General features: G+C 42.2%; 1 protein-coding gene and 1 long non-coding RNA gene across 10 annotated transcripts in view; one reads left to right on the forward strand and one right to left on the reverse strand.

The window, feature by feature from the left end:
* Positions 1-18060, forward strand: part of EIF2B3 (eukaryotic translation initiation factor 2B subunit gamma) — a 135143-nt gene that overhangs the window by 66813 nt on the left and 50270 nt on the right. For all 9 annotated transcript variants that reach the window (XR_014808496.1, XR_014808497.1, XR_014808500.1 and 6 more), the window contains one exon: positions 1544-1655. Coding sequence is in view for 4 of the 9 variants with exons in the window: in XM_084965343.1 (XP_084821469.1) it covers positions 1544-1655 (112 nt within the window). In the remaining 5 variants the exon portion in view is untranslated. The remainder of the gene's footprint in view (positions 1-1543; positions 1656-18060) is intronic.
* Positions 5668-12656, reverse strand: LOC146403011 (uncharacterized). The gene is made up of 2 exons (XR_014808539.1): positions 10293-12656; positions 5668-8342 (listed from the first exon to the last, which is right to left on the reverse strand). It is a non-coding gene; the product is annotated as an uncharacterized LOC146403011 (long non-coding RNA).

Consider the following 18060-nt stretch of genomic DNA (forward strand, 5'->3'; position numbering starts at 1 on the left):
AATTCCCAGGCCCAGGATCAAACCCATGCCACAGCATCAACCCAGTGCTGGGTCCTTAACCCTCTGCACCACACAGGAACTCTGTGCGATGCTGCCTCTGTGTGAAAGTGCTTTTGTAAGCTGTAAATAGATACTGTACAGATGTTAGCAGATTTTACTAAGTGTACAACACTGCACTAGAGATGATGGGAGACATAAAGGAATCATAAGTCTGCCTTTGAAGAGTTTGCAATCTTGTTGGGGGAAAGAAATATAGCACAGAAAACTGTAGTAATATGGCCGCCTCTAAGGTCATTGCCGCCGAGAGAAATCTCCACATCTAGTAAATATTCGCCTTATTTTCTTCTGTGCTTCGTACACAGCATAAAATCTAGTGCATTTAGGCATATAGTTAATGTTGGTTAAATGTGCATGTCCTTAAAATGCTCTTCCCTTTTTCGCAGTGAGCAGATCTAGGTTATTATTTGCAGAAAAACTTGTTGCACTTTCTTTCTTGGCCATGCAGTGGGCTTGTGTTTCATCTACTTAGTTTGGCTAAGCAGTATCTTGACTGCCCGTCTTTTTTTTTAACTTTTAATTTTTGACATTTATTTATTTTTGACAAATAAAAATTATATATATTAAATGTATACAACATGATGCCTTGATATATGTAGACGCTGCAAAACGGTTGCCACAATCAAACCAATTAACACATCCATCACTTCCTTAGCCTTTTGTTTTTGAGGTAATTTTGCTTTTGCAGGTTATAGGAATAGTACAGAGAACTTACATATATGCTTTGACCCAGATTCCCCAAATGTTAACATTCGCTCTGGCATTCTCCTTCTTTCCCTTTAATAATATATATTCATCATAAAACAGATGCGTATACATTATAGTATATATGTAATTATTACTTTTCTGAACTATTTGAGAATAAGTTGCAGATATGATTCCCTTTAATACATCAGTATGTATCTTTTCCCCACAAACCCCTACCCAAAAAGGATAGTCTTTTAAAATAGGAAATTACTTTGGTACAATACTTTAATTTACAGAACTTATTCAGACTTCACCAGTTAGCCTAATAATATCCTTTAGATCAAATACAAAAAAAAGTTTGATTTCCTATGTCTTAAACATTGTGGTGAGTGTGGGAGTTCCCTTTGTGGCTCAGTGGTTAACGAACCTGACTAAGATCCATGAGGATGCGGGTTCCATCCCCGGCCTCGCTCAGCAGGTTAAGGATCCGGCGTTGCCATGAGCTGTGGTGTAGGTCCCAGATGTGGCTCAGATCCGGCATTGCTGTGGCTGTGGTGTAGGCCGGCAGCTACAGCTCTGATTGGACCCCTAGCCTGGGAACCTCCATATGCTGTGGGTGCGGCCCTAAAATAGCAATAAGTAAAAATTAAAAAATAAACATTGTGGTGAGTATGTATTACATAACACCCACTCCTGCGTTTGGTTCCAGGAGCAAGGTAAGCAGGTGCCCTCTCCCCTGCCTTAGTCAGACAGGCAGGGCAAATGCTGTGTTTGACTTTCCCGTTTTTGTGTGATTCAGTGGAGCAGCGTGACTTCGTTGGAGTGGACAGCACGGGAAAGAGGCTGCTCTTCATGGCTAATGAAGCAGACTTGGATGAGGAGCTGGTCATTAAGGGAGCCATCCTGCAGAAGTAAGCCCTGGGGTTTTTCTTTCTGGCCCTTCTCCTTGTCTTAAAACAAAATAAAACCGCCCAGTGGATGGGAAAGAGGGGATGAAAACCAGATGAGACTGTGTGAAATTGACAAAAGTATGTGAATGTTTTCCCATGAGATGGGTGGAAGCTTTCCTTCGCCACACAAGCTTCGCTTTTCCCTATGTCTTTTCTTGCCAAGGTAGAGTCCGGTCCAGCAGAGCAGCAGGGCAGAGCGGCTGTGGGGAGAACAGGGAACGGAACTGCCTGTCTGAGTGTTGCAGAGTTTCCTTTGTTTTTCTTTTTAATTATGGTAAACATACAACATAAAATCTACCACCTAACTGTCTTTAGGGTATGGCTCAGTCGTGTTAAGGATATTCACATTGTTCAAATCTCCAGAGGTGTTTCATCTTTCAAAGCCAAAACTCTGTATTCATTGAACAACTGTTCTTTATCTCCTCTCCCAGCCCCTGGTGACCACCATTTGACTTTCTTTTTCTCTGAATTTGACTACTTTAAGTTCCATTTATAGGTGAAACCATACACTGTTTGCCTTTTTGTCACTGGCTTATTTCACTTAGTATAGTGTCCTCATGGTTTATCTACATTGTAGCATCTGTCAGAACTTCCTTTTTAAGGCTGTGTAATATTCCATTTTATATATACACCACATTATCTGTTCAGCTCTCTATGGACATTTAGGACTTCCCTGGTGGTTCAGTGGATTAAGGATCCAGCATTGATACTGCTGTGGCTTGGGTCACTCCCATGGTGCAGATTCAGTGCCTGGCCCGGGTACTTCTACATGCCATGGGCACAGCCCCCCTCCCCCGAAAAAAAAAAATGGACACTCGAGCTGCTTCTACCTCTTGGCTATTGTGAATAATGCTGCATGGTTATGCATGGTTTGAGATCCTACATTGAGTTGTTCAGGTTGTTTATCCAGAGGTGGAATTGCTGGATTATTTGGTAGTTCCTATTTTTTATTTTTTGAGCAACTTCCATGCTGTTTTCCGTTTTACGATCCCACCAACCATGCGCAAGGGTTCTGATTTCTCATCAACATCTTCACAAACACTTGTTATGTTCTGTTTTTGTCGACAGTAGCCATTCTGATGGCTGCACACCCGTCACATTTTCTCCAGTCAGCATTTCAGTGACTGCTCGCTCAGCTTGGACTTCCGAAGCTGCTGTACTCAGAGGCTGATGCCATTATATAGGAGTGCTTAATGAATATTTGGAGGCTGGGTGAAATGAATGTGAAAGGAGTAAATTGGGAAAGAAAAATGGTGTAGTGATTTTTGAGGTTTTTTTGTTGTTGTTGTTTGCTATCCAGCACAACAGAGGTAGGGGACATTTCAGAGTAAATGTGTAAATGAAAATGAAGTTGCCCTCTAGCTTCGTTGGCCCAGTTACCCCTACGATTAAGAGTCTTGTATTAGAGCCTTGGTTGTCTCATCTGCAAGAATGGGTTCAATAATAACAGGGCTACTGTGACCAAAACATAGTGGGTGTCCCCTGTAAACAAACAACTCTTGAAAAACACGTGCATAATATCACTTCTGGGTTAAAGTGGCTGCTTCAGATTGCATCAGAGAACTTCCTACTAGTTTCTTTTTTTTTTTTTTTTTTTTTTTGTCTTTTTGTCTTTTGTTGTTGTTGTTGCTATTTCTTGGGCCGCTCCCGCGGCATATGGAGGTTCCCAGGCTAGGGGTTGAATTGGAGCTGTAGCCACCGGCCTACGCCAGAGCCACAGCAACGCGGGATCCGAGCCGCGTCTGCAACCTACACCACAGCTCACGGCAATGCCGGATCGTTAACCCACTGAGCGAGGGCAGGGACCGAACCCGCAACCTCATGGTTCCTAGTCGGATTCGTTAACCACTGCGCCACGACGGGAACTCCAGTAGTTTCTCATTAAATGTGAAAAATAAACGAATAGAGAACTGGCAGAAATTTCAACAACAGTGAATAGAGTAGGATAATTAAACATAATAAAACTTGAAAATCGATGGCCAAGGAAAGCAACAAGATTCTGATGAGGAATAGAAAGGAATAAAGGTAGGCTTCCAATTCTACCCTATCACCACTCCCCAGAAGCCGTAATTAACGTGTTCATGAAATCCTGCAAATTCTTACTAATAGCTCCAAATCTGGAGAGAAGCAAACGGAGCACCTATCTGTATATTTATCTTCTTCTGACTGGGGAGCAATGGGAAGAACTGCTAGGGAGTGAGTGAGGAAGCAGGGAAAATGAACAGTGATGGGAACTCTTAAACAGAAGCGAGAGCTAAACCTAAGCGGTGAACAGGGGGAATAATATGAAGTTGGGGACCATCCTTCCATGGGAATGAAATATACCCCTTACATACGTGGAATGAAACCAGAATTTGTAACAGAGTCTCAGGAAAGAGAAATAATCAAAGAGTCTGTGGTACCTTAGTGTGCTTCCTGTACCCTCCCATCCCTCGCGCTCACATCATTCCCTGAGCCATGGAAAAGTACCTCGACTATGAAAAAACTGGCACTCACAGCCGGTCTCAGATACAGGAGGATACGAGGTAAGAATTTATCTATACTATATCAAAATAAATAAAACAAACATGAACAAGATCAAAAGAATCAGCCTGTCACTGTGCAAACATAGCAAAAATAAAAGCAAGAAAAACACCCCGCAAAAAACCAAAAACCTATCCTAACCATGTGACGCGATGAATAGAAAGAATTTCCTTATACATATAGGAGTTACAAAACAACTCAATAGGACGTGAATTTAATAATAAGAGTTCAGGAGTTCTCGTTGTGGCGCAGTGGTTAACGAATCCGACTAGGAACCATGAGGTTGCGGGTTCAATCCCTGGCCTTGCTCAGTGGGTTAGTGATCTGGCGTTGCTGTGAGCTGTGGTGTAGGTCGCAGACTCGGCTTGGATCTGGCATTGGTGTGGCTCTGGTGTAGGCTGGCGGCTACAGCTCCAATGAGACCCCTAGCCTGGGAACCTCCATATACCACAGGAGTGGCCCTAAAAAGTCAAAAAATAATAATAATAATAAGAGTTCAGTGATAAGATAAAACAACAAAATGAGATAAGGAGTTCCCTTATGGTACAGTAGGTTAAGGATCTGGTATTGTCCCTGCAGCAGCTCAGGTCACTGCTGTGACATGGGTACAATACCTAGCCCAGGAACTTCCATATGCTGTGGGTGCAGGAAAAAAAAAAAAAAAAATGGAGAGTGATAAAAGAAAATATTATAGAACTAAGAAAATAAATTGAGGATCAAATAACTTAATTATAGAGTTAATTAATTAACTTAAAAAGAGCAAAGAACAGGAGTTCCCATTGTGGCAAAGCGGTATCCATGAGGATGCGGGTTTGATTCCTGGCCTCGATCAGTGGGTTAAGGATCTAGCGTTGCTGTGAGCTATGATTTAAGTCACAGATGCAGCTCAGATCCTGTGTTGCTGTGGCTGTGGCATAGGCTGGCAGCTACAGCTCATATTCAACCCCTAGCCTGGCAACTTCCATAAGCCACAGATACGGCCATAAAAAGCAAAAAAAAAAAAAAAAAGAAGAAGAACAGAAGTGACACCACTGAAAATCAAATTGTATACATAGAGGAAAAGTTTAAGCTATTCAGTAATTTAGATAAAAATGAAAATTATTGAAATTAGAATCTAATATAAATAAAAGACAAAGATGATTCCAAGGGATAGAACAGTGAACCAGACACACTAAAATCCTTGCCCTCATTGAGAGATGAGAGAATGTTGCATCTATGAACCAAAAAGCAGGATGCTGTATTTAAAAAGGAGTATTTAGGGAACATGTAGTGCTCATATTAAAATGAAAAATTGGGGAATTCCCATCATGGCGCAGTGGTTAACGAATCCGACTAGGAACCATGAGGTTGCGGGTTCGGTCCCTGCCCTTGCTCAGTGGGTTAGTGATCTGGCGTTGCCGTGAGCTGTGGTGTAGGTCACAGATGCGGCTCGGATCCCGCGTTGCTGTGGCTCTGGTGTAGGCCAGTGGCTACAGCTCCGATTCAACCCCTAGCCTGGGAACCTCCATATGCCTCGGGAGCGGCCCAAAAAATGACAAAAAGACCAAAAAAAAAAAAAAAAGAAAAAAGAAAGTGAAAAGAAAACCCACAGATTTGGAGAAAACACTTAAAAACACATACATCTGGTAAGGGTCTAGTCCCCAGAATACATAATGAACACTTATGACTCAACAATGAAAAGAAAAATAAACCAATTTAAAAAAATAAAATAAATAAAATGAAAATTTTAATTTAAAAGTTGCGAAATTTTTTCTGAAGTATTTTTCACAAAGCAAACTAAAGCAACAAATTGATGGAAACTAGAGAAATGGTAAGATTAAAGGAGCAGCTCAAGAGGTCCAGTATTTGAATATCAGGAGTTCCAGAAAGTGAATGGGAAAGAAATCATCAATAAAATTTAAAAAAAAAATTCAGAATGAAAAAAAGCTGGCTTCTAGACTGAAAGGAAACAGTGTCCAGCAGAATACATGAAAGGAAACATACCAAGTTGTCATTGTGGAATGTTATAACTGGTGACAGAAAGCAAATCCTACAGCTTCCAGAGATGAGGGCGTATATCCTATATAAAGAAATTAAAATGGCTTTCAGTCTCTTAACAGTGACACTGGACCATGAAACAATGGAAGTGTGCTTTCAAAGTTCTTAAATAAGAATTTTAAGAATAGACATAAGAATTTTCTAGATAGGAAAATATTTGTCCAGATGTAAGAATTTTCAGAATTCAAACTAAAGTGTGAGAATAGAACAAGATCCTTTCAGGTATTTGCTTTTGAGATATCTGTTTCAGAAAGCTTCAAGAGAATATGTAACACCAAAACCTTGGAATAAATGAAGAAAGAGAAAGACACAGAATATAGGAAAAAGAATCCCTCAGATAATAATGAAGGGAGATTCCAGAATAACACCTGTGTACCTGGGATAGATGGCAACCAGACAAGACTGAAATAGGTCAGAAAGCGTTGCGAAAACTTTCTTCAGGTGTTCATATTTCTCCTAATGAAAACGATAGAATGTGTGTCAACATTTTGAGAGAAGCTTTGAGTGCTTGGTAAGTTCAGGGTTGAATTATTGATAAGTATCTAGGAGACTAAGAAATGAGAAGACAGGTAATTGCCAGGCAAACAAAAGTATATGCAGGAAAAACAATCATTAATGGGAGTTCCCAGTGGGGCACAGTGGGTTAAGAATCCAGCATTGCTGCAGCTGCAGTGTTAGGTCATAGCTGTGACTCGGATTCAGTCCCCGTCCTGGGAATTTCCATATGCCGCAGGTGAGGCCATTAAAAAAAAAAAATCATTAGTTATGGAATGGCTCAGGTGTAACTAATGTTATATATGCATAATAATGTAACTACTAGCCAAAATCATGATACAGTAACTTTGGAATAATGGAAGGGAAGGTTAGTGTGGTGGAGGCACAAAAGAAGAAAAGAGAGAGAAACTTCCTGTCTCATAGTTAAGGGCTAATACCTAAAGCTGAAGTCATAATAACATAAATATTGATTACTGAGCTGACTAAAATAATGAAACAATTATATTAGAAGGTAGAAGATAACAAGAAATACAGCTATGGGAGTTCCCATCGTGGCTCAGCGGAAACAGATCTGACTAGTAACTATGCAGGGTTCGATCCCTAGCCTCGCTCAGTGGGTTAAGGATCAGGCATTGCCCTGAGCTGTGGTATAGGTTGCAGATGCGGCTCAGATCTGGCGTTGCTGTGGCTGTGGTGGAGGCCAGCAGCTACAGCTTCAATTTCACCCCTAGCTTGGGAACTTCCATATGCCGTGGGTGCGGCTCTAAAAAAGACAGACAGACAGACATGGGTGCGGCTCTAAAAAGACAGACAGACAGAAAGAAAAGACAGAAAGAAAGAAAGTAATACAGGTATATGTGATGAGGACAGGGCTGATGAATGAAAGCTAAACTCTCATCTTCCATAGGGGAAATCAGTAGATAATGTCTGAATTTGAAAACCAAGACGTATCAGTATTAGAATATTAGAGATAGGAATAGAAATACTAAGTGGATCCACTAAAAGAATTGAAAGGAAGACTTCTGGGGAACAGAAAAGGGGAAAGAGGAACAGAAGACTGAAATTTTTCATTGTAAACCTTAAACTATTTACCTCTTTATGTGCATATGTAACTTAAATTTTAATTTTTCTAATAATCAAATTTCCTCAATCAAGTAAAAATCTGCAAATTTTGAGAGTAGAGTGTGTTCTAAGAAAATTTGGCCAGATGTATCCTCTAGATAAAGAATTCTTCAAGCATCCAGAGGCAAAAAGCTAAACACTTAACATGAGAGTGAAAATCAAACTTACCTACAAGTTCTTTACAACATTCTGTACTAGAGGAGCAGTATTTGTAGTGTTCAGGAAAATAAAGTTCAACTCAAGAATGTTATAAACAGGAGTTCCTGCTGCCGTGCAGTGGGTTGAGGGTCTAGCATCGCCACAGCTATGACATAGGTTGAAGTTGTAGCTTAGATTCGATCCCTGGCCTGGGAACTTCTGTATGCCATGCATGCTGCCATAAAAGCGGGGGAAAGAATACTGTAAACAATGAAGACATCATTCAGATATAAAAACAGTAATAAAAGGAAGACATTCTCAAACATGAAGGGACTCAAGAGTACAGCACCTGGGGGAGTTCCCGTCGTGGCGCAGTGGTTAACGAATCCGACTAGGAACCATGAGGTTGCGGGTTCGGTCCCTGCCCTTGCTCAGTGGGTTAAGGATCCAGCGTTGCCATGAGCTGTGGTGTAGGTTGCAGATGCGGCTCGGATCCTGCGCTGCTGTGGCTCTGGCGTAGGCCGGGGGCTACAGCTCTGATTCGACCCCTAGCCTGGGAATCTCCATATGCCGAGGGAGCAGCCCAAGAAATGACAAAAAGACAAAAAAAAAAGTGTAGCACCTGGGAGCCCTTCTTGGGGGGAGAAAACTTCTTGACAATGAAGGCAGCCAAAAATTGGATCAAAATAAGGAATTCAGTAATAGAGAAGGCGTGATAGTCATAGAACAAATGAGATATTTATTTTAAAACAGAAACAAAAAAGCAAAACATCTATGCTGAGATAGTAACAATTCTGGAAAGTAGAAATATGGATGCTTTAAAAAAAATTGTTTTAGGAGTTCCTGTTGTGGTGCAGCAGAAATGAATCTGACTAGGAACCATGAGGTTGCTGCTTTGATCCCTGGCCCCGCTCAGTGGGTTAAGGATCTGGAGATGCTGTGGAGATTCCCTGGCCTGGGAATCTCCATATGCCGTGGGTGCAGCCCTAAAAAGCAAAAAAAAAAAATTGTTTTATTAAAGTATAGTTGATTTACAGTGTTCTGTCCATTTCTGCTGTACAGCAAAGTGACGCAATCGTACGTATATATACATTCCTTCTTTTTCTCATATTATCTTCCGTCATGTTCTATCACAAGTGATTGGATATAGTTCCCTGTGCTGTAATGGATAAGGAGGACCTCATTGCTGATCCATTCTAAATGTAATAGTTTGCATCTACTAAGCCCAAACTCCCAGTCTGTCCCACTCCCTCCCCTCTCCCCCTTGGCAACCTCAAGTCTATTCTCCTTGTCTGTGAGTCTGCTTCTGTTCTGCAAATAGGTTCATTTGTGCCATATTTTAGATTCCACATATGAGTGATATCATATGGTATTTGTCTTTCTCTTTCTGACTTAATTCACTAAGTGTAGACTCTCTAGTTTCATCCATTGTTGCTTCAAATGGCATTATGTCATTCTTTTTATGGCTGAATAGTATTCCATTGTGTATATGTACCACATCTTCTTAATCCATTCATCTGTTCATGGACTTTTAGGGTGTTTCCATGTCTTGGCTATTGTGAATAGTGCTGCAGTGAACATAGGAGTGCATGTATCCTTTTGAACTGTAGTTTTGTCTGGATACATGCCCCGGAGTGGGATTGCTGGGTCATATGGTAGTTCTGCATTTCATTTTCTGAGGTACTTCCATACTGTTTTCCATAGTGGTTTTACCAGTTTACATTCCCACCAAAAGTGTAGAAGGGTTCCCTTTTCTGCACACCCTCTCCAGCAGTTGTTCTTTGTAGTTATTAACGATGGCCATTCTGACCATTGTCAGGTGGCACCTCATTCTAGTTTTGATTTTAATTTCTCTAATAGTTAGAGATGTTGATCCTTTTGTTCCTGTGCCTGCTGACCATCCATGTATCTTCTTTGGAGAAATTGCTATTCAGGTCTTCTGCCCATTTTCAGTTGGATTGTTAGTTTTTTGGCTGTTGAGTTGTATGAGTTGTTTGATTTTCTTTTTCTTTTTTTTTTTTTTTTTTTGTCTTTTTGTCTTTTTGCCATTTCTTGGGCCGCTCCCGCGGCATATGGGAAGTTCCCAGGCTAGGGGTCTAATTGGAGCTGTAGCCGCCAGCCTACGCCAGAGCCACAGCAACGCAGGATCTGAGCCGCGTCTGCAACCTACACCACAGCTCATGGCAACGCGGAATCGTTAACCCACTGAGCAAGGGCAGGGATCGAACCCGCAACCTCATGGTTCCTAGTCGGATTCGTTAACCACTGCGCCACGACGGGAACTCCCTGATTTTCTTTTTCTTTGTACTTTTCTGTATTTTAAACTTTTCTCCAACTTAAAAAACATCAAAAACGAGAAAAACAGTTACTACCTTGGGGATTTAGAAGCCCCAGGACCTAAAGTGAAGAGGTTTCAGGGTAGTGTAATTTCTAAAGATACAGTCCAGTGAAGGCAGACATTTCTGTATCTGACTTAGCTCTTGCTTTTGGGACATGGCCTTTCCTGGTACAGCAGCCGTGGCACAGAAGTCTGCTGGGGACTATTCCAGCTGGGGAGAGTATTTGCTCTTGCAAAGACTTGGATGAGGCCGAGTCCTCAACACTTTCTGCGGGGAACACAGCTAATGGTTTTGTTGGATTGTTTATTTCTTCCTAATTTGATGGAAATACAAACCTAACTGAACTCTGAACCTTTCTATTCTGTTTAAATTTTGTGGACTTTCTAAAGATGTAGTTATACATTCTTTGATACATCTCCCCTGAAGAAAACGCCACTTGAATGTGAGCTGGCCTTAGTGACTTCCTTCTCCTCGTTCATAGACTGTAGTAGAGGTGGCAGGGTGTCACTCCCAGAATTAGGTGTAAACAGACTTCAGAGTCTGCCTTTGCTGCCTACTCTTGCTCCTTTGCTCTGTCCTGAATCACTTACTCTAGGGAAGTCAGCCTGTGTGTCATGCCACAGCCCTAGGAAAGGGAAAGCTCGCTGCCCTGTGCTGAGGACATTCAGGAGGGCTCTGGAGAAGCCCTTGGGGTGAGGAGCTGAGGACTATCAGCAATTACACGAGTGAGTTTGGAAGCAGATCTTCAGAGACCTGTCAGTAGCCGTGTCGCAAGCAGATTCTCCTCCAGCAGAGCCGTGGGATGACTGCAGTCCTGGCCAACATCGTGACACAACCTCATGAGGGAACCTGAGTCAGAAGCACCAAGCTAAATAAACCACTCCCCAGTTCCAGAAACTGTGAGATAATAAATGTTATTTTAAGCCTCTGAGTTTGAGGTAATTTGCTATACAATTATAGATGGCCAATAAAATCCTGACTCTCTAGGCCTTGAATAAAGAGTTTCTTAGAAACACTGAAGTTAAAAGAGATCCGGGCGGGGGTGGGGGTTCGTATAGCGCAGTTTCTTTCCTTTCAGCCTTAGTTTGTTCCCCACACATCCTTGAAACGGAGAAAGTCAAGTGGCTGATGCGGAAGGCATCCTGCCTCAGCTGGATGCCTCTGCCGAGATCTTGGACAAACCACCAGCTCAATCCCAAACATACGAGCAGTAGGCATCCTTTTGTCTTACTACACTTCAAAGGCTTTTGTTATGTAAATAATGTCAGTAAGTAATCCCAAGTTTTCTTTCTCTTGTTCCTGGAGAGAAAGGAAGACCTGGGTTAGAATAAATTCCTGAGAAAAAGAACTACCTCTTGACCCATGGTGTCCATTGCTGTGGTGCCGTATGATAGGCATAGAGATCAGCTTGCCTGGGTCTCCCTTCACGGAAGGACCCTTTACTTAGCTGTAGGGAGTGGAGTCAGCAACAGCCTTTAGCTGTCACCAGCTTCAGGATCTGTCTCATCTATAGGAGGAGCCATTGGCTGAGGTCATGCCCTTGCCGGGGCAGCCTGTGTCCCGAGACTGACTGAGGAGGAGGTAGGGAAGCCTCCGTCGTCCTGACGGGCAGCACTTGCTCCGCAGCTCTCTGCTCCATTGGCCGAGGCTCCGGAGAACTGACACCTCCGTTTCTCCTCTGCCCGCTCTTGCTTCCTTCCCTCCCTTATTCAGGTGCCGGTCCCTAATAAGTATCTCACACCCTAAATTCTGTGTCAGCATCGCTTCTGGAAAATCCGGTCCCCAAGACCGTCGTATGGTTTGCCTGATGAAGCAAGTTCCCTCACCCTTGGAGGGATCATTCTTTCCATTATAGAATTAAACTGCCTGGATGATTAAGCTGTTTTCTTTGAAAGCATACCTGTCGCTTTGGCCTCTGTATGTATAAAACCACAGTGCGTGGTATCTAATAATATTTGTGCCTCTTACAACTCCTGACTGAGCGTGTACCAGAAAATGCGTGGTTATTCAGTCAGTCTTTCCAGCCTCACACGCCTGTACGCCTGTCCTTCTCACAAGACCAGTGGTTCTCAACCCTAGGGAGCATATTTTTAAATGCTGTGCATAATGTTTTGAAGGTTCATCTATGTTGTTGCTTATGTCAGGACTTCACGCCTTTTGATTGTTGAATAATATTTCATTGTATGGATATATCACATTTGAGTTATCCATTGTGTGTGTGTGTGTGTGTGTGTGTGTGTGTAAACACCTGCAGCATACAGAAGTTCCCAGAAGTTCCCAGGCTAGGGGTCGAATCACAGCTGTGGCTGCTGGCCTGTGCCACAGCAACTCAGGATCCAAGTCGCATCTGCGACCTACACCACAGCTCGAGGCAATGCTGGATCCTTTAACCCACTGAGCGAGGCCAGGGATCAAATCTGCGTCCCCATGGATGCTAGTTGGGTTCGTTACTGCTGAGCCATGAGGGAAACTCCCTATCAGTTGATGATTTTAAGTCATCTTTTATTCCACCAACAAATCGTTTATGATTCCGTTATGCAGAATTTTGAAGGATACCCCAAAGAGAATAAAGCATTCTTATTTCCTCAGACAACTTCTGTGCATGTTAGAGAGACACGACCGGCACTGTACTAGGAAAAAGTAGACACCCATTTCAATCCAACGTCTATTTGTTGGATTGAAATAGAAAAAACTACATATATTTCAGGCTGTTAGACTTCTTTTAAGTTTATGTGATTTTTATTTTTTATATTAAAGTTGATTTACAGTGTTCTGACAGTTTTCTACTAGACAGCCAAGTGACCCAGTCATACATTTATATACATTCTTTTTCTCACATTATCCTCTCTCATGTTCCATCACAAGTGACTAGATATAGTTCCCTGTGTTATACAGCAGGACCTCATTGCTTATCCACTCTAAATGCAGTATTTTTCATCTATTAACCCCAAACTCCCAGTCTATCCCACTCCTTCCCCTTCCCCCTTGGCAACCACGAATCTGTTCTCCAAGTCTGTGAGTTTCTTTTTTGTGGAAAGGTATATTTGTGCCATATATTGGATTCCAGATATAAGTGATACCATATGGTATTTTTCTTTCTCTGACTTCACTTAGTATGAGAGTCTCTCTTTCCATCCGTGTTGCTGCATATGGCATCATTTTGTTCTTTTTCATGGCTGAGTAGTATTCCATTTTGTATATATACCAAAATCTTCTTAATCTATTCATGTGTCGATGAGCTTTTAGGTTGTTTCCATGTCTTGGCTATTGTGAATAGTGCTACAATGAACATATGGGTGCCTGTAATTTTTCAATAAAAGTTTTGTCTGGATATATGCCCAAGAGTGGGATTGCTGCGTCATATGGTAGTTCTATATTTCATTTTCTGAGGTACCTCCATACTGTTTTCCACAGTGGTTGTACCAGTTTACATTCCCACCAACAGTGTAGGAGGGCACCCTTTCCTCCACACCCCCTCCAGTATTTGTTATTTGTTGACTTGTTAATGATGGCCATTCTGACTGGTGTGAGGCGGTACCTCATTGCAGTTTTGATTTACATTTCTGTAATAATTAGTGATCTTTTCATGTGCCTACTGGCCATCTGTATGTCTTTAGAGAAATGTCTATTCAGGTCTTTTGCCCATTTTTCAACTGGATTGTTGGGTTTTGTTGCTGTTGATTTGTATGAGTTTTTTGTATATTTTAGAGTCATCATTTGAAACTATTTTCTTCCATTCTGTAGGTTTTTTTGTGTGTGTTTTTTTAATGGTTTCCTTTTGTGCAAAAGCTTGTCAGTTTGATTAGCATCCTTTGGTTTATTTTTGCTTTTATTTCTGTTGCCTTGGGAGACTGACCTAAGAAAACATTTGTATGGTTCATATCAGAGAATGTTTTGCCTATGTTCTCTTCTAGGAATTTTATGGTGTCCTGTCTTACATTTAAGTCTTTAAGTCAGGCTGTTAGACTTTGTAAAAGTCATAGTTCTCCCAAAAGGAAGAAAATTCGTTTGTTACCAAATCTGGGTAGATGGTTGATCTAGGAGGTAGTGATGGGTCATCACACTCATTTAATTTCACACTGTCTGCAAGCAAACTCTAAGTATTCAAGAGGGAGTTCATAAAGTCAAATCTTAGGCGTTCCCATTGGGGCTCAGCAGATTAAGAACCCAGCTAGTATCCATGAGGATGCGGGTTTGATCCCTGGCCTTGCTCAGTGGGTTGAAGATCAGTGTTGCCATGAGCTGTGGTGTAGGTCACAGATGCGGCTCAGATCTGGTGTGGTTGTGGCTCAGCATAGGCCAGCAGCTGCAGTTCCAATTGGACCCCTAGCCTGGGAACTTCCATATGCCGCAGGTGCGGCCCTAAAGAAAAAAAAAAAAAAAGAAAGAAAATAAATTCAAATCTTATGTGTCTTCCTAATAAACTCTGAAAAGATAGTTTTTTATATTTCTGGTATCATAGGCCTATAGGATCAACTGCCACTTTATCTCGAAACAACATTTTCTATATTCTTGTGGTTGCAGTTTGAGTCCTGTCAACATATAGCTCTTCCCCAAGTATGAAGCCAAGCCTCAGCGCTGCTGGGGTTCTCTCCTTCCACTTGGGTGGTCATGGCAGCAGAGACAGCCTGCTTTTCCCACCACATCAGGAAAGGGTGGTGGTGGTGGTGGTGACAATGATGAGAGCTGCTCTGCTTTTTACATCTTGTGCCAGGCATTGTCGTGTTAAAGCTTTTATTACAATAACCCTATGAAGTGGATACTATTATATGCCATTTTACAGGTGAGGAAATGAATGAGGATTAGGTAGAAAAAAGAAATCCCTGTAGATATTTGTTGAATGAATAAGTGGGAAATCACCTAGCTACGATTAAGGGTCTGTAATCTAGGGCTTTGGCTTCTGTGATGAATCCTGAGGTGTAGAACAAGGATTGGCAAATAGTAAATATTTTAGACTTTACAGACCACCTGGTCTCTGTTGCATTTATTAAACTCTGCTGTTACAACACAAAAGCATCCACAGATAGGCAGCAAATGAGTGTGTCTGTGTTCCAGCAAAACTTTGTCTACAAAATCAGGCAGCAGGATCATCCAGCTGGCAGGCCATAGTTTACAGCCCCACCAGAGTTTGTGTGTGTGTTTGCTTTCCTCTCCCCTTCTGTGTCAAGAGTTTGTGTGATGGGACTTCGTTAACACAGCTAATTTCTTACAGTAACCAGGGTATAGCTGACTGGATCTGGAATTCTTTCTGTGAAGCAGGAAGGGTTCATTACAGATTTTTTTCTAAAGTATTTATCAAGGTCAAATGTTAGAAAACAGAGGGGGATTTCCTTCTATTTTAGAAGAGCTCAACATAAGATACAGTTAAAGAGACATCTCTTAATATATTGAAAATATAATCTTATTCGTAAATATTTTAGAATCATAGACTGTCACAGGTAGAAGGTCATTTGATCCAGTCCCCTGTATTTCCGATAATGATAGTGAAAGCCAGAAAAAGAAGGGTTTGTTCCATATCTTTTTTTTTTTTTTGGTCTTTTTGCCATTTCTTGGGCTGCTCCTGTGGCGTATGGAAGTTCCCCGGCTAGGGGTCGAATCGGAGCTGTAGCCACCGGCCTACACCACAGCCACAGCAATGCAGGATCCGAGCCGTGTCTGCAACTTACACCACAGCCCACGGCAACGCCGGATCGTTAACCCACTGAGCGAGGCCAGGGATCGAACCCGCAACCTCATGGTTCCTAGTCGGATTCATTAACCACTGCACCACAACGGGAACTCCTCATTTTTCTAATTAGAGACAGAACTGGGCCTTTTCCTTTAGTTCATGCTTTCTACTTTTCCAGAACACATTGTTCAACTGGCAAATGTTCCTTGAGTTTCCTCCTCTTGTAAACTGTTCTGGTATTTAGGGAGGCAGAAAACTATCTCAAAGGGTTCATTTGCCTTGGTGGAAGATAAGATTCTGTATGTAAAAGGCTAACAAATAATAGCAAACAGTATCAGATGCTGAACAACAGTGTTCTAAGAGTTCAGAGGAGGCTTCAGTCTCAAGGGGCTGAAGGTGGTCAGGAAAATGTAATAGAATAATTTGGAGTTGAAGCATGGATTTGGATCTGATAAGGAAGGGCCATGGGAAGCTGAATCCTGTGTGGGGAGAATGCTCTGAGCAAAGATGTGGAGGCAGGATATGCAAGATTTGTTTAGAACAGTTTGGCCCAAATAGAAGATTCCTGTTGGGGAGCACGAGGAGATAAGCTGGGAAGTTAAGTTAGTACAAAAAAAATAGAGGGCCTTGAATACTGGGGAATTATTAAGGACATCTTGAGGAGAGAAATAATGCTTCCAATTCAGCATTCCAGAAAGGTAGTCTGGCAGCAGTAGGAGGGATAGATGCAGAGGATAAGACCAGGAGAGTATCGCAGTGTTGCATTGCTGAATTCGCAAGACTCCGAAGAGTACAGAGACTGTGTCTTCTGGAATGCAGAAGGAACTCCTCGCAGTCATCTATGATTATGTGGAACAAGGGACCTGACTCATTTATGTATCCGTCAAGCACTGATGTTTATGCTGCTTTAGATTTGGCAGGTTTAGACATAAAGTTCTTAGAAGGCAGAACCGTATGTTTCTATAGTTACAGCTGGAGGGTGGGGATTGTCTCCTGCTCTCTCTGACCTCCCTTGGAACGAGTTTATTGCTCCATATGGTGAACTGTTAGTAAATGCCTTAGTCCCAGTGGTCCCTGCCCAAGCGAGCAAGGCTTGGGAGTGATAGGAGCAAAGAAGATGGACAAAGCCAAGAAGTAAGGTGAAAATGAAGAGCCGCTGGAGGTGTACTTTGCCTTCATAACTGTTGAGCTCAGAGCTTTGCGTAAATGCTGGGACTGTTAAAGCCCGGTCTTCCACCAGTTTCCTAAGACTAGGCTGCACATTCGGTTGTTGGCAGCATGTTTTTCTCTCCATTCCATTCTTCTAACTTGCAATCTACACCCCAGTGACGCAACATCTTTGGGGTATATTTGTTATAGGGCAGCTGGCTGGATAAATGAGCAATAAAAACGTTCTCCCCATTCCTCTGACCCTATTCCTGTGACTCCTCCTGGCCTCAGTGAGATGATGGGAAAGTTAATTAGATTCAGATTTTCAAGCACTTTTTGAATTTGAGAATACAATGCTTCCTATCTTTCTTTTCAAACAGAATTTCCAAAGGTGGAGGCTAGTTCCTACTGGGCAAACACCAAAGTTATCTTGGCAGAGGCATTTATAAGAAAGCCAAAAACCTCTTGTTTTAAACTTTTCTTAGTTTTGTACGTTCTGGTTATGGGAGAAAAGGACGGTGATGATGGAATGTGTACCCTATCTGGTTTTCTTTCTTTCCGACAGAGGATGAAGTACCTACTTGACTGCAAAGAGAGTTCTGTTTTGTTGGCCCTTGAGCATCCTTGGTGCTGGAAAGTGAGATAGTTTAAGACACTTGGAGCAGGGGTCCTGCTAAGCCTGTGGCAAGCACAGGGGCATTCTCCCTCTGTCACCAGGCAGTACTGGTAACATTATGGCAAGGGGCCCAAACCCTAACTACCTCCGTGGACTTGGAGAAAGCTCCACACTTTTCCCACGTGTCTAGCTGTGTAGTACCGGCTTGGAGAGGCTGAGAGAGCATGGTGCTCGAAATTCCCATCCAGAGAATTGAGAATTGAGACAGACAAAAGCTGT

The sequence above is a fragment of the Sus scrofa genome, chromosome 6, assembly GCF_054392235.1.
Source record: "Sus scrofa isolate SSC_HxYL_T2T_F1_AM1 chromosome 6, Sscrofa_HxYL_maternal_Yorkshire_Landrace_v2.0, whole genome shotgun sequence".
NCBI classification, from domain to species: Eukaryota; Metazoa; Chordata; class Mammalia; order Artiodactyla; family Suidae; genus Sus; species Sus scrofa.